At 31.9% G+C, this 25077-nt stretch overlaps 2 protein-coding genes and 1 non-coding gene across 8 annotated transcripts in view; all 3 read left to right on the top strand.

Moving 5' to 3' along the window:
* LOC122849177 (serine/threonine-protein kinase N) overlaps positions 1-21686 on the top strand; it is a 43064-nt gene extending 21378 nt beyond the window's left edge. For 4 of the 6 annotated variants that reach the window (XM_044147777.1, XM_044147778.1, XM_044147780.1 and 1 more), the window contains 6 exons: positions 2465-3583; positions 14393-14545; positions 20215-20532; positions 20582-21061; positions 21133-21273; positions 21362-21686. In XM_044147777.1, the coding sequence (XP_044003712.1) occupies positions 2465-3583; positions 14393-14545; positions 20215-20532; positions 20582-21061; positions 21133-21273; positions 21362-21505 (2355 nt within the window). In that variant the 3' untranslated portion in view covers positions 21506-21686. Of the gene's footprint in view, positions 1-2464; positions 3584-14392; positions 14546-20214; positions 20533-20581; positions 21062-21110; positions 21274-21361 lie in introns of those variants that run through there. The other 2 variants (XM_044147782.1, XM_044147783.1) reach the window with 2 other exon arrangements.
* Positions 19345-19416, top strand: Trnat-ggu. Its single transcript has one exon. It is a non-coding gene; the product is annotated as a tRNA-Thr (tRNA).
* Positions 21687-24116: 2430 nt separating the features above from the next.
* Positions 24117-25077, top strand: part of LOC122849176 — a 29955-nt gene continuing 28994 nt past the window's right edge. Inside the window, exon 1 of the mRNA XM_044147776.1 lies at positions 24117-24237. The gene's annotated coding sequence lies outside the window, so the exon portion shown is untranslated. The remainder of the gene's footprint in view (positions 24238-25077) is intronic.

Below are 25077 nucleotides of genomic sequence, written 5' to 3'. Positions count from 1 at the left end.
TTTTATCCTTTATCAAAGGTTGTTACGCCTTTTTTCCCTTTTTTTTGAAGTCTTGAATTGAGATGAAAAACCCGAAAATTTATAAATTTGCACTTACGCCCTTTTTCCTTCAAAATTAACGTTTTTGGCACTTACGCCCTTCATCCTTTAATACGACGATATAATTTATACCATTGATATTACTAATATTATATTGATATTATTGTTAATCATAATATTATTAGAATTATTGTTATTTATAATAATATTATTCATATATAACCATAGTATGAATAAAATAACAATGATTCCAAAAATATCGATAATAATAATATCAATATAATATTAGTAATAATAACAATGTTATCAACCATATTAATAATAATAATAATAATAGTAATAATAATAATAATATTGATATAATACTCATAATAATATCAAGAATCATTATAATATTGACAATACCATTCATATATGAATATTGATAATAATTAGTATTTATATTTAAAATATTATCATTATAGATATTATTATTTTTATCAATACTATTGTGAATAGATGATAATATTATCGAAATTATTGTTGTTATAATTATCATCATTTATATATATTTATAGTATGAATAATAATACTAACAATAATTTTATAAATAATAATATTTATAATAATAATAATAATAATAATAATAATATTAATTACGATATTTTGAATATGATCTATACTCAGTTGGGTATACTGTTTAATAATATTTAAATCAAAAAAAAAGTTTCAAGTCGCACACGCATACACACAAGCTGACGCTCCGAGTTTGTACGCTACCATACGCTATAGTTATGCTTGCCAGCTTCCCTACTTTCTCTATCTAATTCTCCCCTCTTTATCCGCTCGTGACAGAGCGTATAACAGAAAGTATAACTATTTTCTATTTCTTAATAAGCGAAATCGCGATTATTAAAAAACCAAGGGGTACCTTAATAAGTTAAAAAGTCTTGAAAAATTTTTATTCGTACTTTAAAATAAATAAATACTAAACATCAGTACATTTGTTAATGATTAATTATGATGACGGTCATTTTTTTATAATTTTAAAATTTTTTAATATTGTTACTTAGTCTAGCTATCGATTCATAATCATTGTAGAACGTGTCACGGTTATTTTCTATGTTTTCATGCTATAGCCTATTCGCGCTAACTTTTGTCGGCTAGTTTCAGCTGCATATCAGCTATCGGGGTAATGATTACTATTTATATTTTTTTTTCATATTGAGTATATGCTTAAGTCAAATCTCGTGTCAAGCTTGATGAAAAGACGAGCACCAACTTGACACAAGGCTGAACATAAGGCTCGTGTAAAGCTGGAGAAATCGAGAAGCACAGGCTTGACGTAAGCTTAAACTGTCGAGGCTAGTGTGAAACTGAGGGAAATCATGGGTACATGCTTGTGTCAAGCCTGTGCTATCAGGACTTGTGTGAGACTTAGGGAATTGAAAAACACAAGCTTGGAATTTCTAACCTTGTGTGGGACTCGGGGATAACAATCGATACAAGCTTGGCATAAATCTGGATTGACAAGGCTCATGCAATGACTGGAAACACAGGCTTGACACAAGCTTGGAATTTTCAACCTTGCGTAACGCTTGGATTATCATCTGACACGGGCTTGGTGCAAGTCTGGCACAGTCGTTCACTCTTATGAGATCCTACCTGGGTACTAAACATTTTTTTATCAGTAGTGCCACAAAAAATTTTGGGACATAAAATATCGCGTTACTATAAGGGCTTTTCAAGGTATATAAATATTGACATAACCATGGAAATCAACTTTACGGCACACTGAATTATCAGATATAATCGCTTTATATTCACGCTATCTATATTAGGTTACCAGATTAGATTTAACAGATTTGGTTTGTAATAAAACAAAATTGTCTGAATTGTAGGGACTGTTATGTCTTGTTTTATAATAGACTTGGTTTGCTTTAAAACAAAATTATCTAAATTTTAGACAATGTTACGTCTTGCTTTACAACAGATTTGGTTTAATATAAAACAAAATTGTCTAAATTTTAGACACTTTTTGTTTTTATGTAAATACTTGTACGCCTTGGTTCATGAATAAATTCCCTCAATTTTATAAACAGTTTGTCTTCATACATGTAATGATAGTCTTGAATCAGAATAATAATATTCTCTTAAATTAAAACTTAATTTATTTTTCTTTCAAGACTTTATTTTTATAATAAAACAAATTTATTAACTTCGACTTCTTCTAACTTCTAACTTATTCGACGTCGAAACGAGACTAAAACGCGGTTAAAAAAAATAAAGACAAAAAAACTTGAAAATTGTTATTCTTTTATTAATTTATAATAGTTTTCTTATGAATAAAGACAATACTAATGATTATTATGAATTAAATAACAAAATAGATGAAAAAATCAAAATAAGCCAGAAAATTTTATGTCACGTATGACTGATGTTACAGGCGCAAGCAAGTTTGTCAGAGTCGAGTCGGAAATTAGATTTGCTGCGAATGTCATTGGACTTACGACGCCAAGAATTGCCCTTTGACAGTGCAACAGCAGTTCAATTGAAGCGGGAATTAGCAAGTGTTCATTCAACAAGTCCAGCTGCAGTGACTTATACATCATTGCAACCATTTCGAGGTCCTGTGGAAGGACGGACATCAGTGCCAATTTCAGTTTCGCGATGTGCAGCTGTAACAGGTCAGTTAGAAGTTCGCTTAATGGGTTGCCAGGATCTTGCTGAGGAAATACCAGGCAGAACGAAAAGAGATCATCATCTTGCAAGTCCTGATCTTCGGAGCTTTGTTAAAGGAGTCACAGGTCGTAGTTCAAGCAAGTCTTATTCTGTAAAAGATGAAACGAGCAACGATATTATGGCAGTCATCAAATTGGACAATCAGACAGTTGCTCAAACAAACTGGCGTCCTTGTTCCCAACAAGCTTGGGATCAAAGATTTTCTGTTGAGTTAGATAAGTCACGAGAACTTGAAATTGGAATTTACTGGAAAGATTGGAGATCGATTTGCGCTGTTAAATTTCTTCGACTCGAAGAATTTATCGACGATGTCAGACATGGAATGGCACTTCAATTGGAGCCCCAAGGACTTCTTTTTGCGGAAATTAAATTTCTTAATCCCATGATTTCACGAAAGCCCAAACTTCAGAGGCAAACGAAAATATTCAAGCAACAAGCAAAAAATTTTCCTCGAGCAAATCAAATGAATATCAATGTAGCAACATGGGGACGACTTTTAAAAAGATCAGCACCATCTTTGCACAGTTCAAGAAACTTAGAAAGTTTGCCTTCCGGACCTCTGCCAATATTTACAACTCTTGATTCATCGATGGAAGACAAAACGGAAACTCCTGGAGAAATTCCCGATCCAGATAAAGGTGGTCTTGGTGGACAACGTCCTTTAGGAATGTCACGAACTAATACAAACCTTTCAGCGCCATATCATCCGCCGCCGCCACCACCACCTTCTGTGCCTCCACCACCTCCACCTTGTGCAAATATTTCTAAAAAAAATTTGTCGGTTTCTACTCCAGCGCCACCATTTCTAAAACTCGACCAGGATGTAAGTATTTAAATTGAATAGTACTTGAAATATAAAATAAACTAATAAATAATAAATAATTCAATGGAGTACCTCCGCGATAATCGAAATAGAAAGTTTAGTTAACAGCGTAGTGATAATTGCAACAAAAAGTCTATATTGTAGCCCGAAATTTTTGCCTGATACTGTACAAATCTCAGCCAATCACGTTGTGTTCGGATAAATGTGTACTTGGGTGTGTGTGTGTGTGTGTGTGTGTGAATGTATGATGCTTGTTGTGACAGTTGTTTTATTTGGTTGTAAATTAAGATTGTCAATATTGAAATATTATTAAAAAAGCAAAAAATGACTGATAGGATATGTGTGAAAACAATCAACTCATCAAAAATATAAATGTGATTTTTAATTAAAAATGATTATTTTGTTAGGATTAGTATGAGTGCTGTGTGTGTGAGTTTGCAGCTGCGCATTCATCCAGCGAATTTATGATTTAGCTACATCTTGCGTTCGAATTTTCAATTAATTAAAAAAACAAAAACAATAAAATCCATGGCACGTAAACACACACGTTGATTCAGACGCCATAATGATGATATTTTTCGACGCTCCATTCTGACAGTTAGGGAGCCCATCGTGCTTTTTCTTACCTCATCGCATAACGATTTGAAATACGTTTTCGACGTGTCTTGACGAGTACAATAAGCAGCTTCAGTGGCCGACCGTTTTGGTGGAACGACAGGGGGTGGCTGACGGTCAAAGTAGGTAGATGAGGTAAGTTAACTTACCTCATCGCATAACGATTCAAAATAGGCCCAATCGATTGGTAATGATGCCCTAAATAAGAAAATAATAATGGCCGACCATTTGGATGGAACTTTTTTGATGGCCGACCAAAAAACTCTAAATCTTAAGAACAAACATAAAAACTTGGAGTTTTTTGGTCGGTCATCAAAAAAGTGCCCTATGAATGGTCGGCTATTATTATTTTCGTATTCAGGGCATCATTACCAATCGATTGGGCCTATTTCCAATCGTTACGCGAGGAGGTAAGTTAACTTACCTCATTTTAGCTATTTTTTTGTTAAAACTTGTAGTTTTTTGATCGGCCATCAAAAAAGTGCCCTCTAAATGGTCGGCCACTATCATTTTTTTATTTAGGGCATCATTACCAATCGATTGGGCCTATTTTGAATCGTTATGCGATGAGGTAAGTTAACTTACCTCATCCACCTACTTTGACCGTCAGCCACCCCCTGTCGTTCCACCAAAACGGTCGGCCACTGAAGCTGCTTATTGTACTCGTCAAGACACGTCGATCAAACGTATTTCAAATCGTCGTAGACCCAAACTGTAAAATATTTACTATTTAAAATTTCACGTCCAATCTCGTAGTATACCTACTGTTCGCGACTTACGCTTCATCCTGTATATGAGTGTGGAGCTGCGCGCGGAGCATCATTAACACTCGGATACACTCGGCCTCACGTTCATGTCTAACATTAATAAATTTTGTAAACTTTAATTAACAATATCTCTTAATCGGAATGGGACAAACGTTTGATTTCTTTTTTTTAAATTTTCTAAACTATATCAATTTTAACATATTAATTTTTTATGAAACTCGTAAGAACCGTTTTTTGTTATTACCGAAAATATGAAAAAAATTAAAAAAATTCCTATACGCGCAATGTTAAACCACTTGAAAAATTCACCTGTTTAGACTTAATGATCTCCAGGGGTATAGCACTACGTGTATTTCGGTAGGGGTTTATTTGGCAGTCTAGTTCCTCCCGATTCTCTAGACAAGGTCTCGTTATGTTGATATCGAATGATAATCCCATTTATTTTCTACAGTATCGGTCTCAATTCTACTTTACCAGATCAATAGCAGATTTCGTCGAATAAATTGAAATAATATTTAAAAAATTATATTTTATATTTTATTCTTAGACATTTGTCAGTAGTAATGAATTTATTAAATAAATAAAAAGCTATTGACAAATGGCTAAGGAAAGAGTGTGACTTGCCAGTTAATCTCTTTGGCCAAATGGATTCTTCAAAAATTAACAGGTAAGTTACATCCATTCCTCAGCCATTTGTCACTAGTTTTTCATTTGTTTAAATACATAAATAAAAAAATACATTGTTGTTGTGGTTTTTTTATTTAAATGTATTTTGATCTCCTCTAAAACTTTGCCGTGGAAAAATAATTTCAAAATATGTTCCTTCCTTGTCGGACCACCATAACCGCGAATTTTCTATGTGTTTTCTCGTTGACTCAATAAAGTGGCCGTTAAAAAAATTTGATCACTTACGTTTTTTTTCTTTGATTTTTTTATTTTGATGTCCTCTATAACTTTACCGTGGGAAAATAATTTTAAGAAATTTTTTTCCTATGCCAGACTTCCAGACCACCATAAACATAGAATTTTGTGGCTATATAGGGATCTAGCATGGGAGGAACATTTTTTAAAATTATTTTTCCATAGTAATGTTTTAGAAGACATGAAGATACATCAACTAAAAAAAGGAAGTAAGAGAATCTAATTTTTTTATAAGGCAATATTTATTAGAATATTGAAAAAAAGCAGAGAAAATTCGCGGTCATGGTGGTCTAATAAGGACGAAACATATTTTTAAACTATTATTTCAACAGCAAAGTTTTAGAGAACATTGAAATACATTAATTAATATGTGATCCACAACATCATCGTGACAAAATAATTTTAAAAAATGTTCCCCCCATATGCTAGACCACCATAACCGCAAATTTTACATTTTTTTTTAATTTTGTCATTTTATTGCTGTCAATATAATTGAACTAAAAAAAAAAATTCTGTAATATAGGAGGTTCTTTCTTGCAAATAATTTTCTTGAATCATGAACAAAATGTTCTTGATTTGTGGAGAATTCTTCTTATTTTGAGAAAAAAAAATTTCTCGAATCAAGACGCCTATGTCATAATCCATGACATGTACTCTTTGTTCCATGAAACATGGCAGGGTTTTAGAATAGGTAGACTTAGGCTACAGGGATTCGAGTCCGAGCGGTTGTTACAAAAAAAAAAAAAAAAAAAACAAACTAAAGTTAGAGCAACTTCCAAAAAAACTAAGTTGGAATGAATTACAATAATTAAAAAAATTTTTTTTTTTTTTTAGTTAATTATTCAATACTTTTTTTTCTTATTAAAAAACATTAGTGTCTTGAAGCCATGGTAGAAGTACTACAGGTATGGCAGTAGTCCATGCTTTTTTCGTCGCGTTCTGCGCAGCCTTATTTTTTCAACCAATCAACAACGCGCCATCGAGCTGTTTTGCTTTTCTTTCTAACACGCAATCTCTATTATAAGAGCCTCTCTCTCTCTCTCTCTAACATACTGTTTTGACAACTATTTTTTACATTGTTGTAAATACTAATAAATATATGTGGAGCATGTTTATAAAAAATCAGAAAAATAAAAAAACCAAGACAGTTTAACAAATAAATTATAATATTTTCATTATTGTTGTTTTTTTTATGCCACAAACAATAGATGTTGTGTTGTATTTATTATACTTGGATTTATTTATTTAATATGAATAATTAATTTTTATTTTTGATGTTTGTGAATCATTATAAAATATACCAAATCTAGTTGAATAAATATGATAACTTTTGAAAAATTTAAAAAAAAACTTGAAAATTTTCTTAACAAATTTCTATCGCGCGCGCATAAAGTCTTCCATTTTTGTGGCGAGAAGGCGACCTTTTGATTGGTCGATTTACAGCGGCCAAACCAGGCTGTGCACTGCCATACCTGTAGTATTTCTACCATGTCTTGAAGCAACACAATTTTTGTCATAATCCAAGAAGGATACTTCTAAAATCGTAACAAAATAGTCGTGGATTATAACAATATTGCCTTAAAGCAAAAAATTTTTTGTCATAATAAGAAAACTTTTAAATTTCAAACAAATGTTTCATGGACCAAGAAGTACATGTCATGGATTATGACATAGACGTCTTGATTCAAGAAATTTTTTTTTCTCAAGAAGTATTCTTTACAAATCAGGAACATTTTGTTCATAATTCAAGAAAATTATTTGCAAGAACGAAACCTTTATTTTACAGAAGTTTTGTTCTTGGTTTTAGAATTTTTTTTTTCATTGTACGATATATATTTTTTTTTCTTTTTTTTTATTTAATTCTTCATTTAACATTTATAATAATCTTTCAGAATACCGATTTCATAATAAATTATCGTTCCTTTTCAGTTTACACTCTTTTTGCATAGCTATGCAGCGCTGCTTTACTCTATTTTGCTAACTCCCGTTTCGCGTGGAACTGTTGAGTGCTCTTTTAAGCTTCATCGCGTCAAGTCAATATTTCTATGAACAAAGAAATTTTTGCATTTCAACTAAAAAAATTTAAGTTTGATTTATTCATGGTTCAAGACTTAAACTGCTCTAATTTTTTTCATAGCTTACGATCGCGCTGCTCAAAATCATTTTTCGATTTTGTCTGAACTAGAGTTGTTAATTTACGGAATTTTTTACCGATCAAGATCAGATATATTTGACCAAAAAGATAAGGCTTACCGCAGGAATTGGAAGATTGTTAAATAAATTAAATACTTCTTTCTTTTTAATTTAAGGTTGAATGGGAGTCGCATAGTCGGACGACTTCTTTTTGTGCTAAAAGCTCTGACCCATGATTATATAAAATAAATAGTTGCCTAAAATCTATGCCCGTGACTATCGCATCTGTAGTAGCATGTGCGTACCCGGCATTTACCTACACACACAAATTTTGCTTCAGCAGTAAAAACTCAGATTGAGGTTTTATTTTTTTTTTGAGTTCAACTTAAACCTTTATATGAAAGCCCGTGTAGGAATCGCCAAGACTCACAACACGGCCATGCATTGGCCCATCAATGGCACCCAATGATTGGTAGCCAGGCATGGGCCATTCATGGTTCATCATTGGCAAACAACTGGCCCATTCTTGTACTGCCAATTCATGGTTCCGATTCATGGCCGAGCCTTGGCTGACTCTTAGATGGCCGATAATTGGCAACAATACATGGGCCAAGCCTGGCTGATACATTAACGGCCATTCGTTGGTTGCCGATCATCGGCCAAGCCTTGATGGACGTTCAATGGCCGTTGCTTGGTTGCCAATCATTGGCCGATCTCTGGCTGATACATCAATGGCCATTGCTTGGTTGCCGATCATTGGCCGATCTCTGGCTGATACATTAATGGCCATTGCTTGGTTGCCGATCATCGGCCTAGTCTTGGTAGACTTTTAATGGCCGTTGCTTGTTTGCCGATCATCGGCCTAGTCTTGGTAGACTTTTAATGGCCATTGCTTGGTTGCCGATCATCGGCCAAGTCTTGGTAGACTTTTAATGGCCATTGCTTGGTTGCCATTCATTGGCCAAGTCTTGGTAGACTTTTAATGGCCGTTGCTTGTTTGCCATTCATCGGCCAATCTTTGGCTCATACATTAATGGCGCTTGCTTGTCTGCCATTCATCGGCCAATCTTTTTAATCCTTAAATGGCCAACGCATGGTTGCCATCACTGGCCAAGCTTCGGCTGACTCTTGGGCGGCCAAGAGTTGGTCTTTTGTTGAGTTGATTCAAATCAAAAATTTATTTATGACTTTCGTTGTAGCCGCCGTGGCCGAGTGGTAATGCTTCAGGATATCGCACAGGAAGACCCAAGTTCAAGTCCAGGTAGAATCAAATCTCAATAGTGTTTAATGATAATTTCTTCAATTGATTATTAATAGCTTGTATAATAAAAGCCCGATTGTTAAATAATAAATAATAAATAATAAAAAAAAAAAAAAATATAAAAATATATAAAAAAATATATTTTTTTTTTTTTTCAATGGAATTAATAAATGGGCCATACTTGGTTTACTCTTGGGGAACATCATTGGGCCATTCATGGCAGCCGATATTAAATTACCGTAACGCTCCAGGCTTGGCGCATTAATGGCGCATTAATGGCCCATTAATGGCAAGCCAATAATGGCTGATGGTTGGTCTACTCTTGGCTTACCCTTGGTATATCAATGGGCCATTAACGGGCCATTAATGGGCCATTTATCGGGCCAATCTTGGCGAACATTATTGGGCCTATAATGGCAGCTGATATTAAATTACCGTAACGCTCCAGGCTTGGCGCATTAAAGGCCCATTAATGTTTGCCGATTATTGGCCGATGTTCGCCGAGCATCGGCCGATGCTTGGCCGTGTTGTGTTCTCCTACACGGGAGTAAAAGTCCGAGAATTCTCAAAAATTAACAGTATGCAGAAAAATAAAAATGAATTTTTTAGTTGAATAATAATTACCCGACCTAAAATATACCCTACATGAAAAAAAGGCTTTCATCAGATTTTTCGGTAGCGCGAATTTTAAATTACTTTTTCGGTACCCTTTTTCTATGTCACTCCAGCTATACCTAGAATATAGCTCTCTCATTCAGATTCAGGGGAACAAATTCATATATTTGTACTGATGCTCAATAATTAATAATTAAAGTAAAGTTGAATACTTAATTACAATGCTTATAACTGTTGAAATGAGCAATACGGGGTAACTATAAAAAAAACTTGGCTTGTTCAAGGCTCATTTTTATAGTTAAGCTGTAAAATATCGGAAAAAATGGCTTGTACGGCTTAGAATTTGATCTCGATACTGAAGCCAATACTTCATATTTTATTCCGGTAATAACGATAAAGATATTTAAAAATTTAATATATGTGTTATTTTTATCTTGATTGTGTCTGGATCCAGATTGGATCAGGCTACCCGTATCGAAGATGTGGCAGGGCAGTTCTAATGCTTTTTGGACATAATACGTAAAAAAGTAATTATATCTTCAATTTTTTTTTTCGATATTTGTGATTTTCGATAATTCACGTCCTTTATCAATTAATTAATTTATTTATTTATTTACTAACTTAATCATCCAAGACATATAGACATTGTCACAAGCTCGTCACCTTTGATGGCCCCCGGCTTTACACAAGCCTCAATAGTCAAAATAAATATATTATTCTTAAATACAATCGGTACTTTTTATTTTTGAAATTTATAAACAATTACAAAGTTATTTTAAGTAATAATACATGAATTGCTTAAATAAAACAATAAAAACCTCGTGAAATTAATAGTTCAAAATCAACTTATAATAATTTACAAATTGATATAAGCCTTGATGGAATACTTATTTTCAACTCTCAATCAATGAAATGAGCAAAACGGGTTGACCATAAAAAACATCGTTCGCACAAGGCTTTTTTTTATAGTTAAAGCGAAAAAACAAAAATATTTGCCGTGATGACTCGTGAAAAAAATGACTTGATTGCTGTCGCATGGCTTTGAGTAAAGGCGAAAATAGCATGTACGGCTTAGAACGCGATTTCAATATTCAGGCCGATCCTTAATATTTTATCCAAGAATGTGTGCTTGTTGATTTGCCCAATCTCACACGAGCTCTCGTAACACAGGCTTGTGTTAAGCTGGTGCTCGACGTTTTGCTAAGCTTTTCACGAAGCTTGACAAAAGTAAATATATAAAATTGAATTATATTAACTGAAAAAAAAAGTTCTACCAGATAGAGCTTTCGTTCTAGGAAATTTTTAGTTTGGAAAGAAGAAAAAAAATTTTTGTTATGAATGGAAAACTTCTTGTTAAAAGACAAAAAAATTCTTGAAACATGACAGATTTAAATTCGAAATAAAATTAAATTGGTATTGAAAAAAGAAAAATTATTCTTGTAATGACAAAAAAACTTCTTGAAACGAATGATAAAAAGGTCTTGAATTTAGACGCATACTTCTTAAAAAAAAATTTTTTGGTTCTCACTTCAAGAACAATAGTTCTAAATTTTAGAACAAGAGTTCTTGGAAAGAATCAAATTGTGTCTTGAATTGAGAAGAAAAAGATTTCTATCAAGTCAAATTTAGATTCAATTCAAGAAGTAAATTACTACTTACTTGAATTAAAAAAAAAATTATTTATTTGACAATACTTTTGTTAATTAACAGAAGTACAGTGCAATTTTACATCGTGAACAATGTTTTTTTTCTTAAACTTATAACCTATGAGGGGATATGAACCCTCGACCGACGCAATCCACGATATCCTAAACCTAACGTCTTTCACTGAGCCACGAGCGCATCTACGCGGCGGACGAAAATTTCTGTTCTTATAAAGCATGACATTTACAAATCAATATTTATTCAAATCAGTAGTAATTTACTTCTTGAATTGAATCTAAATTTGACTCGATAGAAATCTTTTTCTTCTCAATTCAAGACACAATTTGATTCGTACAAGAACTCTTGTTCTAAAATTTAGAACTATTGTTCTTGAAGTGAGAACCAAAAAATTTTTTTTTAAGAAGTATGCGTCTATATTCAAGACCTTTTTAGATTTTTTTTTTAAGAAGCTGTGTTCTAAAATATAGAACTGCTGTTCTTGAAGTGAGAACAAAAAGATTTTTTTAGAGGTAAATTCCTGATGCGTAAATTTAAATCTGTCATGTTTCAAGAATTTTTTTGTCTTTTAACAAGAAGTTTTCCATTCATAACAAGAATTTTTTTCTTCTTTCAAAACTAAAAATTTCCTAGAACGAAATTTCTATTTTCAAGAAGTTTTGTTATCAAATATAAAATATTTTTTTTGCTGTGTTTATGTTTAAATTTTATATATATTATAAATAGAAACTCTCAGGCTTCAACTATCGTGTCAGGCTCATGCAAAGACTGTGTATTAAGGATTGATAAAACTTATTCTTATAAAACATTCTAAGTAAAATAATGAAGTTACTAACTATTGAAATATTATCAGTACATTAATTATATTTTTTTTATTTGGTTACAAGCCTGGGATACACGCTCGTGTCAAGCCGGAGACACAGGCTTGTGCCAACACTAGAACATAAGCCTGAAATCCGAGCCTGAAACTAGGTTATACTTAGTAAAGATCCCCGGCCTCATCTTGACACGGGCATGAGAGCCGGGTAATCAGGGATGTCCTAGACTTTTTTCCGTCGTAAATTTCTGCCTTGTTATAAAGCTGCAGCTGCACAGAGAGAAATTCACAGCAAGAAAAGCTGTATATATTCAAGCAAAAATTACTTGGGTTACAGTAAAATTTAGTACACTGAAAAAAAACTTCTGCCAGATAAAAGTTTTCTTCTTGCAAAAAAATGTATTTGGATTAAGACAAAGACTTAATAAAAAATTTCTTGAATCATGGAAAAAACGTCTTGGTTCGAGGCAAACTGTTCGTGTTTTTTAGAAGTATACTTCTTGAGTTATGAACAAAAGTGTCTTGGATCAAGACAAACTGTTTGTGTTTTTAGGAGTATACTTCTTAGATTATGAATAGATATGTCTCGGTTCAAGACATTACGTCTCCAGGGACTGGAACCTATGACCGATAATTCCTAACTATTCTCAACCTGTGCTTCAGTCGCTTAACCACGGGCGCGATATAGAAACGCATCGTTATTCGATTTACTTCAGTGATAAGATATTTCGGTTACAAGTTATGACATTAACAAATATCAATAAAATTACCATATTATTTTTTTTTAATTTAAACGCCATCAAGAAAACTTCTTCATGAATCAGAACAATGATGACTTGAACCGAGACATATCTAATCATAATTCAAGAAGTATACTTCTGAAAACACGAGCACTACGTCTTGAACCAAGACACATTTGTTCATAATCCAAGACGTTTTTTTTTATGATTCAAGAAATTTTTTATGATTTGGATTAAGAAGTCTTTGTCTCAATCCAAATCAATTTTTTCTTAAGCCAAATACATTTTTTTGCAAGAAGAAATTTTATGTCGAAAGGGCAGTCGAAATAATGTGTGAATTTCCAAAGCGTATTAGGGGGAAATTCACACATTATTCCCACTGTCCCTAGTAACATAAAATATAGTTCGATACATGTGCCCAATCAGAGAGCCCGCTTACAACTCATTTGGAGGGGAAACACTTGCCAAGGCTCGTGCTTGCCCCTCGAAATTCGTTGTGAGCACACTCTCTGCCTGGGCACTTGTAACAAAATATACTATTCTATTATTAAGAACTTTTTGTCTTATAAATAGAAAAAATTTTTTTCAGTGTAGTTGCATGATTAGCCACCAGAACTGAATAAAAGCTCTTAACGGGGCTGAAGTTGGCAGTCAGGTCAGCTTCGGAGACAAAAGCATATTAGATGCTGGAGCCCCGAGCTTAAAAATTTGATAAAATAGGATAAATTGATTAAATTATAGTAAAGAATAATTGAATATTTACAATAAACGACGTTAAAGGATTCACGAACTCGCTAATCAAAATTACTCGGAAATAGTTAACCCTTTCTTTAATTTAAAATCGAAAAAAAAAAATTCCTAAGTCTCTCAAAAGGTTAAATTGATAAAAGTGAGGGCGTGATAATTTATTGAACATCGAAATACACCTGTAAAAAAAAATATAAAGTCTCTAGCCATGAAGGCACTTGGAGGCAGTTAACCCTTTTTCTGTTATAAAAAATTCTTAATTTTTTAAAATTTTTTTCCCATATATTTATGTCATCTCATTTAATTTATTAATAAAAAAGCTTTTTTTTCTGTATTTTTGCTGTGAATTTCTCTTTGTGTATAAAGTTGTACGACTATAATGTTGTATGAATTAGAATATATTTAACTAAAGTTAAATTTATTGCTCCAAATCAAATTTGGATCAAATATATCTTCTATGACACGGTTAACATAGAAGACAATAAATATGCAGTGAGGTGATAATCAGTTAGAATGAATATGTAATTGCAGACTGCACTTATGGAATTCGATTTTCTGCACAACAAAAATGAGTTTGTTGCAAACTTGAGGCCGCTCGTGACGGAACCGCTTCCTCAGCTGATAGCACCATCATTACCACGCACTTCTTCGCCCCAACCTGTTATCGAGTTTCCCGAAGATAAGGTAGATAAAGAGCGTTCGTATAAAAAAATTGAATTTGATATTATCTAATGTGATGTCTTTGTTAACTAAAAAAGAACTCAAAAATTAATGAATCTTAGGTCCGATTGAATCAAGTTAGCTTATTCTAAAACCGAGCCTTAACTAACTCAACTGTTGACGCAATATGATTTGTGTTTTTTTTTTGTTGCTACGATTGTTGTCGCTAACAATTTTTGTAATTACCAACCAGGATAGCTACTTTTGACTTAATTGTCCCACCTACATGGAAACGCTCGAAAGCGGCATAGTCGTTTGATGAAAACCATTGAGAAAGATACGAATAAAGCCATAAACAGGCTGAATTTCCATGTTCTGCAACGGAATAGTCATCCCAGTCGCTCGGGATAATTAGCGAATAATTGAGTCAAGAATAGCTATTTTTATATTTTTTTTATTTTACAGCCACTTTTGCCCACTACTTGTCGCAGTGCTCACTCAATACTACACTCTCTTTCTCACTTGCTAACCATGTTTCTTGTAATATCACTATGTCACGTTTTTTTCATGTATTCTTTTACCTTTTCTTTTTTCACTTCTGCAATACCTGCATTGCATCACTTTTAAACTATCTCTAATATTTTCTTCATTTTTCTTTTTTAGCATATTTTTATTCTTTGTCATTTGAATCCACACTACGAAATCTCTTCAATTCTTCTTTTTTACCGTCCCATTTCTATGTATAGTACATCATTTTTTGGTGCATTACAGCGCTGCCAGACTGTCTGAAATAGACTGGGTATAAGCAGAGTGAAGCCACAGAGGTTTTATCAGTCCGACATTTTGTGCTCGCCGTATGGAGTGGGTATAAGAGATTTCCGTCACTTGCGAGGTAAAAATCATCTATGGCTTCACTCTGCTCTAGTCTGAAAGAGAATTACAGAAGGGGCTGAGCAAAAGTCTAGATTTGTTTGGATGGTTTGAAAAATTAAAAACCCTATTTGATTATATTTTTTATTATAGAAACACCTATTAGTGCAAAATTTTTTATTATTAATTTTTTATAAATATAATAAATATATTTATTCATATATAACAAAAAATATATTAATAATATTTTCAACATTAATAATAATTTACATTAATATTGCTATTAAATTTATAGTCCACATGGTAAAGTAGATAGGTTGATAAAACAACAATACATATTATAGCTATTTTAATAAATTTGAATGAATATATATTATAGCTTTTCATCAAATATAAATTCAAAAATTCGTTAGCAAAGCACATGCAATATCTAGAGAAATAACTTGATCATCTTTTCCTTAGCTATTTCTCATAAATATTCATTGCTGAATTGTGTTTTGCAAGAAGGTCTTTTAAAATATCAAGTTCAGTAGCTTTTTTTCCTTCCAGCAAAGCTAGAGTGTGCATGATACCTGACAATGTTCCATTTTCCATTCGGTTTCGAAGAGTAGTTTTATTTGAATTTAATTGAGAGAAGATACGTTTTACTACTCTACTGCAGTTGAATGAGGTAAATCATCAAGTTGAAAATGAAGCTTGTTAAATTAGGAAACAGTTGTTGACCATCACCATATTGTAAATTATAAACCATAGTCCATAATTTTAATGCATCAGCTGCGTATAATTTTTTCCAAAACCATATACTAATAATTCACGCCATTCACGGTTTTTTTCTTTACCAACAAGCTTTGGAAATTCTTTTACAAGTACGGCAATATAAAAAGCTGGTTCACTGATAATTTTGTGAGGTTTGATGATAGACATTCGTTTATATTTATTTAAAGAATATCAGCAAAATTTGAACGTTCAGAAATACCATTAAGTGCATTAATATAAAACGAATTAGTTCTCAGTCTAAAGTCATGAAGTTCTCTTTCGTTCAGCTCACATTGACCTTCCATGATTCGAGTTTGTATTAAACATTTTGAGTAAATTTCGACAATTGGCAATTGATTATAAAGATCTTTGAAATTTACTTGATCAAGTGACTTGACTTTTTCAATACAATCTCGTTTAAGAAATAGAGAAAGAAAGTTTTATACCCGTTTTTTTTTTTTCTTACAACAGAGGGAATTGTATTATTATGAATTTGGCATTTTCAGGCACTTCCAACAATCAACGAATAAAACTTTTTAAAAACAAAAGAATAGTTGGTAGCCGCACCGAGAATCACATGTATACTATTGTAAGAAAAAAAACACCATACTGGTCATATAATAACCCGCCGTAAACATGGAAACCAGAACAATTATTGTAATTGGTCCAATGGGTACTTTTCAGTTGTTATAGTAGATTGGTAGTTTTGGAAAAAAAAATTACTAGCAAAATATTCAAAAACAAATATCTGAAAAAAAATAATACAGTGTCTGGTATCTGGACACCCACCGAAATGTCTGGAAGAATCCAAACAATTCTGGACGTCTGGCAACGCTGGTGCATTACAATTTCTTTATCAGATGTATATTCTTATGCCGATTTCCTGGTAAATTTCCAACTTCCCTAGATTTCTTTTTATTTTCACCCCTTCTATTTCTCTCAAGAGCTCTACACGCAGAAATCAAGTTTTGCGCCGACCAATTTGAACATATCCATATCTGTAGATAGTCAAGAAGGAGTAAACCAAATAAGGGCAAACGGTAGGAAATTATATTTTAAACCTAATATAAAGCCTCTGCGACTACTCTGAGTTATAGCTTGTGCCGTTTTCATTTTTTAGGCAAGCTATAACTCGTGATAAAATTGTAATAGAGACTTTGTTTCAGGCTCAAAACATGCGTACTTGGAAAATCTATCGCCTCTCTGAGAAAATTTTGATCTATTCATCACATTTGGGTTTTTTTTATTCAGTTTTTAGTAAAAAAAAAAAAAAGGGACTGAATAGAGAAAAAGATAAACAACTTTTACTTAAAAATTTTTTTTTTTATAAATAATAGTTTTCATAATATAATAAAAAATATAATTTTTTTGCTTTTTCCGTAGTTTTTTTTTTCAAAGATAGAAACTTGCCTTAGTTTTACGTAACTTCAACAAAAAATTAATAATTGAATTGGAGAAAGATAAAAAAAAAATGTATCTCGTTGAAATCGAAATTCTCGAATGATTTTATCGTTAATTAACTATTGAAAATCATTTCATTCATCAACAGATGAAATTCAACACGGCCTTAAAGTTTTTAATTTTCAACGGTATCGCGTGCCACACGCCCCAACAAACGTTACCAGATCTTTATTAATTTCATTTTTTTTCCAGCATTGAATTTGCAAGATCACCACTTGTTGAAATATTTTTACGGGATGGAACATCAATTTTTTTTTTTCCAGTTATTTTTTTCTGATAATAAACTGGAAGGTTAGTTATTCTTCACAGTTATTGTTGTCTAGATGTTTCTTAAATATTTTATCACTTTTTTTTCTTCATAAGAGTCATTAAAGTGATATGCTGCAGACGTCTTGAACAAGGCTTTTAACGGTTCGATGACTCTGCGTTTGATGTTGGTGATAATGGCTGATTTTGAATTTTTGATAAAAGTAAATTTTTTTAATGATGACGAAAATGAATCTTGTTGTTAATGGTGATAAATAATTTTTTTGTTGACGACATGTTAATAATGATAATAAAGGCGAATTTTATTTTTTTAAAAAGTGCACATTCTAGACTCCTTGTTCATTTTAAATCATTTTCTCCATATATTAAATAGGTACCTAAAGTTAGCTTAGGCATAGTGGCACAAGCAAAACTGGCTATATGAGAACTCACGAGTTAATTATGATTTATGACCGCAAACTGCGGTTTAAATTGAGGTAAAACTTACCAAAATTTTCGGGGGTATGTCTTAAAAATAATGCTTATGTAAAAAATGAATTGACGAATACACGGAGAAAAATTTCACTCAATATTACTATGGTGCCACATTACCATAGAACCATATTATGATTATTAAAAAATTTACTGTCATTTCAACGAAAAAAAAACAATTGTAGTCTTGAAAAATTAAAATGTACCATAGCGATTTTGTCATGTTTTTTTTTTGCTATTCCCCGATGAAAAAATTACAACGCATAAAGAAATTTTTACAGAAACCAAATTTAAAATTTAAAATAATCCAGTCTAAAAATTACATTGCACCATAGCAAAAAATATTTTTTTCTTTTTTTGCTTTGTTTATTTCTAAATTTTACTTTGTTGTTATGGACAAGATTAAAATGATCCTCTGAAAATTTACAATGTACCATAGTAATTTTAATAACTTTCTTGGATTTCCTGTAGGTGTCACTAACAAATACAAATTTAAAATTACAATGGGCCATAGCAAAATTGATGAAGGACTCAGAAATGTCAGCTGTCCCACTTTTTAGTCGACTGCGCAGGCGTGACTTTGCTTATTTTCAAATTGTTAATGTAAAACAAATAATATTTCCCTTACAGATACGTTGTTGTGGCGCAGCGGATAACTCGTAGGATTTGCATCCCGATGATATGGGGTTCAAATCCTAGGCTTGAAAATGTTTTTTTACAATATTTTTTTACGAGCGTTTATAAACATAATAAATTTTGCGTTTGCCCATCGCAAGAATTACTATGGTACATCGCGAAAGGTCGTACGGCCAATAAGTGGCGTTTTTCAATGAAAATTGCTATGGCCTGTCTCAAAATTTAATATGATGCTCTTATGGTTCCAGCTCACTGTAACACAACGCAAAAATTGCTATGGTATTATATTAAAAAAAAATGTAAATTTTTCTCCGTGTAGAAGGACGTCGGAGTTAACTTGATGAAACTTAGAAAAAATAAGAAGCCCTGTGGTCGAGAGGTCAAGGCGTTTGCCCGGTAAGCAAAAGACCCGGGTTCGATTCCCGGCGGGGGAAGTTCGTTTTTTTTTCCAAGTTTCTGATAAAAAAAAAATTATTCATTTGACAATACTTTTGTTAATCAACCGAAGAACAGTGTAAATTTCACATTGTCAACAATGTTTTTTTTTCCTAAACTTATAACTCATGAAAGGATTTGAACCCTCGACTGACGCAAACCACGATATCTTACACCTAACGACTTTCCCACAGAGCCACGAGCGCATCTACGTGACGGGACGCATATTTCTGTTTTTATAAAGCATGACATTTAAAAAAAAAATCATATTCGAATTAATAAAGTAAAGTTTCATAATAAATACTTAAGGAAAAATAAAAATTAAAATAAAAAAAATTTAACAAAGAACTAATCTTCAGTCGGTATTTATTTTCTATCGTATTATTATTATTATATTATTATCATATTATTATTAAGGTAATACATACATCGAAAAAGAATATTTTATTATGTGTTGTAAGTTGTGTTATGATATATGTAAAAAAAATAATAAGCAAAAAAGTAATTTAACATTTTTTTTCGGATTTGTTAACAAAATGAGCCTTCATTCGACTATGATTTATTCTTTCATACTAAAAATCCATTTATCTTTAATACGAGCATATGTTATCATTGAAATTAAAAAAAAAAATTTAATAGATTCTGATATAATACCTCCGAATTTCGATAACTCTTATGACTTAATAACGCTTGAATAATGCAAAAAAACTCTCATTAACTTTGCTGTTTGGAAAGGCTTTCAATAGTATGACTTATAATAATTGGAATTTTATCACTCTACAATAACATTTTTATAGGCTGGATACGAGATGCCAGGAAAATCCATGCAGTATCGAGATAGTGCATATGAATCTCGAAAACATTCAAAAGTGACTGGAATTACGTTGGACAACTTTAGACTACTCTCCGTTCTAGGTCGTGGTCATTTTGGCAAAGTCATTCTGTCTCAATACAAGAACACTGGTGAATATTTTGCAATAAAAGCTCTGAAAAAAGGCGATATTATTGTAAGAGATGAAGTGGAGTCTTTACTCTCGGAAAAAAGAATATTCGAGGTTGCCAATACTACTAGACATCCATTCCTTGTCAATCTTTTTTCTTGCTTCCAAACCGAGGTTAAAAACGGCGTATTATTTATTTTTTATTTTGTTTTATTTTTTTCAGGCACATGTATGTTTTGTTATGGAATATGCTGCTGGTGGTGATTTGATGATGCATATACATGCAGATGTATTTGGTGAATCCCGAGCAGTATTCTATTCAGCCTGTGTTGTTCTTGGTCTTCAATATTTACACGAAAATAAAATTATCTATCGAGATCTGAAGCTCGATAATCTTCTTCTCGATACTGAAGGCTACGTCAAAATTGCTGATTTTGGATTGTGCAAAGAAGGAATGGGTTTCGGTGATAGAACAGGAACTTTTTGTGGAACTCCCGAATTTCTTGCTCCTGAAGTACTCACAGAAACTTCATACACTAGAGCTGTTGATTGGTGGGGACTTGGCGTTTTAATATTTGAAATGCTGGTTGGTGAATCTCCTTTTCCTGGTGATGATGAGGAAGAAGTTTTTGATTCAATCGTTAACGACGAAGTAAGATATCCAAGATGTCTGTCACTTGAGGCTATTGCAATTATGAGAAGAGTAAGCAAAATTAAAATTTCAAGTATAAGTATAACTTTTGACAATTTAGATGAACTTTTTTTTTATAACAGTTACTTAGAAAAAATCCTGACCGGAGACTTGGAAGTAGCGAACGAGACGCTGAAGATGTTAAAAAACAAGCTTTCTTCAGACACACTGCGTGGGACGATCTTCTTCTTCGGCGTGTTAAGCCACCTTTTGTTCCAGTCATCGTATGTCTTCAGAATTGTTCTCATTATTAAATTTAAATTCTGAATGTACTACAATGTAATAATTTCTTCTCGTTTTTTTGTATTCTAGCATTCTGTTGAAGATGTGAGCAACTTTGATGAAGAGTTTACTTCTGAAAAACCTCACTTGACGCCACCAAAAGATCCACGACCTTTGGATGACATTGAACAAAGCCTCTTCAAAGATTTTACGTATATGGCTGATTGGTGCTAATGGATAATGGCTTCACTTTTGTCCAATTATACGTCCAATATTTATTGGAAGAAGAACCACTGAGATGGAATAAGAAAGTTATTCGAAAAAATGAATAAAATGTTCTTATCTTTATAAATCCCATGATCAATTGATCACTTGATGTACATTATATACTATTTTAAAGAATTGTAAATCACTTCTTATGCTGTTTCAATAGACTTAGTCTTTTTAATTGTGAAAATTAGTCATCCTATTTGATTTCTCCAATTTATTAAATTTATTTATATCGGCTAGTTTTTATTTTGTTTTGATGAATATTTTTCTTCATATGTATATTTAAAATGGAATTTTAAAAGTGGCAGTAATTCGATTCCTCTCTCAATAATATTTGATTTTTTAATTGTTGTCCGCCATTGTAGAAAAGTATCTCGGTATGACGAAAGAGCACTTATGTTATCTTCTTCTTGAAAACAATTGTCAAATTTTCAGCCTTATTTATATGTAAAAAATCAAAAACTGCTACAAGCTAGTAAAAATTATGGTCACGTTAATTTTTTTGATCAGTGTGCTAGCTAAGACATTACGTCGATTTTTTAGTGGCCAAAAAGAGGATAGAGTCTATCCATAAGAGCCAGTAGGGTCTTCTGTTGGAGTTCTTTTCAACCACCAAGAATCTACCGAGGATATTCGCCTTAATATCGGATTCGTAATGTCAAAACCCTGGTAAAAATAATCTGGCAGATTCTGTCAGATTCTACCAAGTGAATTTATAAATATTAAGTTTTTTTTAATGAATTGATTTTTTGAGATTATTGTTGTTACATAAAGTTGTGTGGTGTTATTCTTTTATTTCATAATTTTTATTGATTTTGAATTACGCCCCATTACTTGTACAATAAAATAATGCGCTTGTAAGAAAATGAATAATAAATTATATCAATTACAAGAATAAAATAAAAAATACACGAAATAAATAATTTAAGATTACTCCTATTATTACACAAAAATTATCTCTCTGCTTTAATATTCTTTATATATTTATAAACTGTTCATTTCATTTACTTTCGATATTTGTTTAAACATTTACACTATTCACACACATATGATCAGACTATTTATTATCTTATTTTGAGGTAGTGCTAACCAATATTTCTTTTATTTTACAAATAATATACGGTGTTGCTTAGTTAAGTGACAACGATCAAGTGACTATACTGCTCCATCTAATGATGTCGTCTCGTCACAATTTACGACGACCAGTAATGATGTATTCATTATTACAGAGTTTATTCGTTTCTATATCAAGTCAGTTTTCTTTCAACGTTTCTAGCACCCCTTGTCAGTACCAATTCCTATACATATATACATAGTGGCTAATTCCACGTGTTTTTTTTTCTCTTTTCTTTTCAAAAAATTTTGACTTTTAGTTTCGATTTTTGAGGATTTTTCGAAGAATATACCACCTTTTGCATACTTTCTACTCGAAAACTGTTAACGTAATTGCAAAAATTAAAGGGACAAAAAAGTTTTACTTTTATTTAAAGTTTACAATATAGAGTGAACTCCAATTTAGACATAATTTAAAATTCTTATTTTTTAAGGGTAGATTCTGTGACCCAAAATAAGAATCGTGTAGAAATTCTAGAGTGGCATTCTGATAAGAACCCTGTTAAATTTTTATTCGCGATTATTCATTTTTGTGGATTTTAGAAAATTTTTTCCCGTAAATTTGGAAACATTTCAACAATAATAGCAATTTCTTAAGACCTATATCTACAAAATCTATATCTCGAGAAAATTCCGAGATATTGAACATCAAAGATTAGTCCTTTGTTTTTTTTTCGTCATTCATTGATGGTTATATCACACAAAAAACAAAAATAAATTTTTGTACAAAAAGGAGAATCAAGTATTCGAAATTAATTTTCATTTTTTTTTTTTAAACATACAAAAAAAGAGGATATCAAAAAAGTCAAGTACAAAAGTACATATTTCTTTACAAATTATTGACCCATATGAATAGTCTTAACTTTTGACAAAATTTTATACTTGACCCCGCCCGGTTCTTCCCGAATATAATTTCAAGCCTACATACACACTTTTATAATTGTTTATAATATAATATTGACGACGACATTAATGATGTTGTTGCTCTACGATTTCACTGGATTTCCCCCTGTAAAGTGGTGTGTCCACAAGCTAGATTCATGCAAGTTTTTGTAGCAAGAATTCACATCACTAGTTACTATTTTATTTTACCTAGATATTACTGAATATATTGTGGTCATATCTAGTGAATAGTGATTCAAGATTTTGCATTGAATTTAGAATTCTAGCATGTAAATACACCACTTAATACTGACCAGCACCCGTATTCACAGGGAAAATTTTATACAATTTAGGGCTTCTTTTTACCACTGATGGCGCTTGTCAAATTTTTTCTATATAGATTTCACATACAAAAGCTCCACAAGCGCTGCCAATGGAGGAGGTATGAGGATGTTCTCATTAGGGCTTTTTTTTCCGATGGCGGCGCTTGTGAACTTTTTATATAGATTTTACATAGGAGCGCCCCTACTTTTTACTTTTCGAACTATTTTACTGACGTCATTTTTTGGCTGCTCACGAACAGTTGGAGAAAATTTTTTTTTACACATTTCTCCGTATGGTTTAATTTGCGAGAGATTCAGACTAATTATGGAGAAAATCAAAGTATACGTGGAGAAATATTATCACCAGTAGTTGGCTAAGTATGATAGTTCAGTATTATATACATAACATATTTTTCATATGCGTGTTAATTAATTTGATACAGTTAAATTACTTCTATCTTTCACTTTTTATTGAGCCTACATTTGTGTGAAAGACTTGAAATTTTATTTGGGAAGAACCGGGCGGGGTCAAGTATAAAATTTTGTCAAAAGTTAAGACTATTCATATGGGTCAATAAATTGTAAAGAAATATGTACTTTTGTACTTGACTTTTTTGATATCCTCTTTTTTTGTATGTTTAAAAAAAAAAAAAAAAATTAATTTCGAATACTTGACTCTCCTTTTTGTACAAAAATTTATTTTTGTTTTTTGTGTGATATCATATCTTTTTGTAAAGTCTTTCAATCGTTCACAAATAAAAAATAACAACCTATCATACTTCCAGATCGTGAATCGTTATTTAAAATTTATTTAGTGAGCTTTGTACCCTTTTGAGTACGTTCTAAAAATAAAATATAAGAATTTTTTGCATTTCTTGGCCAAGATTCATTGGTAACAAACTGATCATCAATTTTTATCCAACGATTTTTATTACGGATATAACTTATGAAATGTTGGTTTGATCTACCGCTATCAGTGAATATAGCGTAATTAACTTTATATATAGATTTACAAATTTCTACTTTAGATGTGGGTATCCTTTTTATCGAACAATAATTGTTTTGCAATCGACCATTTTGATTTATTGACAAAGAGTTGACCTTCAAAACAACAACATCATTTGTCTTAAGAATTTCTAATTTTATAAAAATTTTCGTTGAAGTTAAACAATCTAAACATGTACCAGTTCCTTCGTGCCACAATGAGAACGATTGATT

This window comes from Aphidius gifuensis, linkage group LG2 (genome assembly GCF_014905175.1).
Source record: "Aphidius gifuensis isolate YNYX2018 linkage group LG2, ASM1490517v1, whole genome shotgun sequence".
In the NCBI taxonomy this organism is placed as follows: Eukaryota; Metazoa; Arthropoda; class Insecta; order Hymenoptera; family Braconidae; genus Aphidius; species Aphidius gifuensis.
This window is presented reverse-complemented; position numbering and strand designations above follow the sequence as displayed.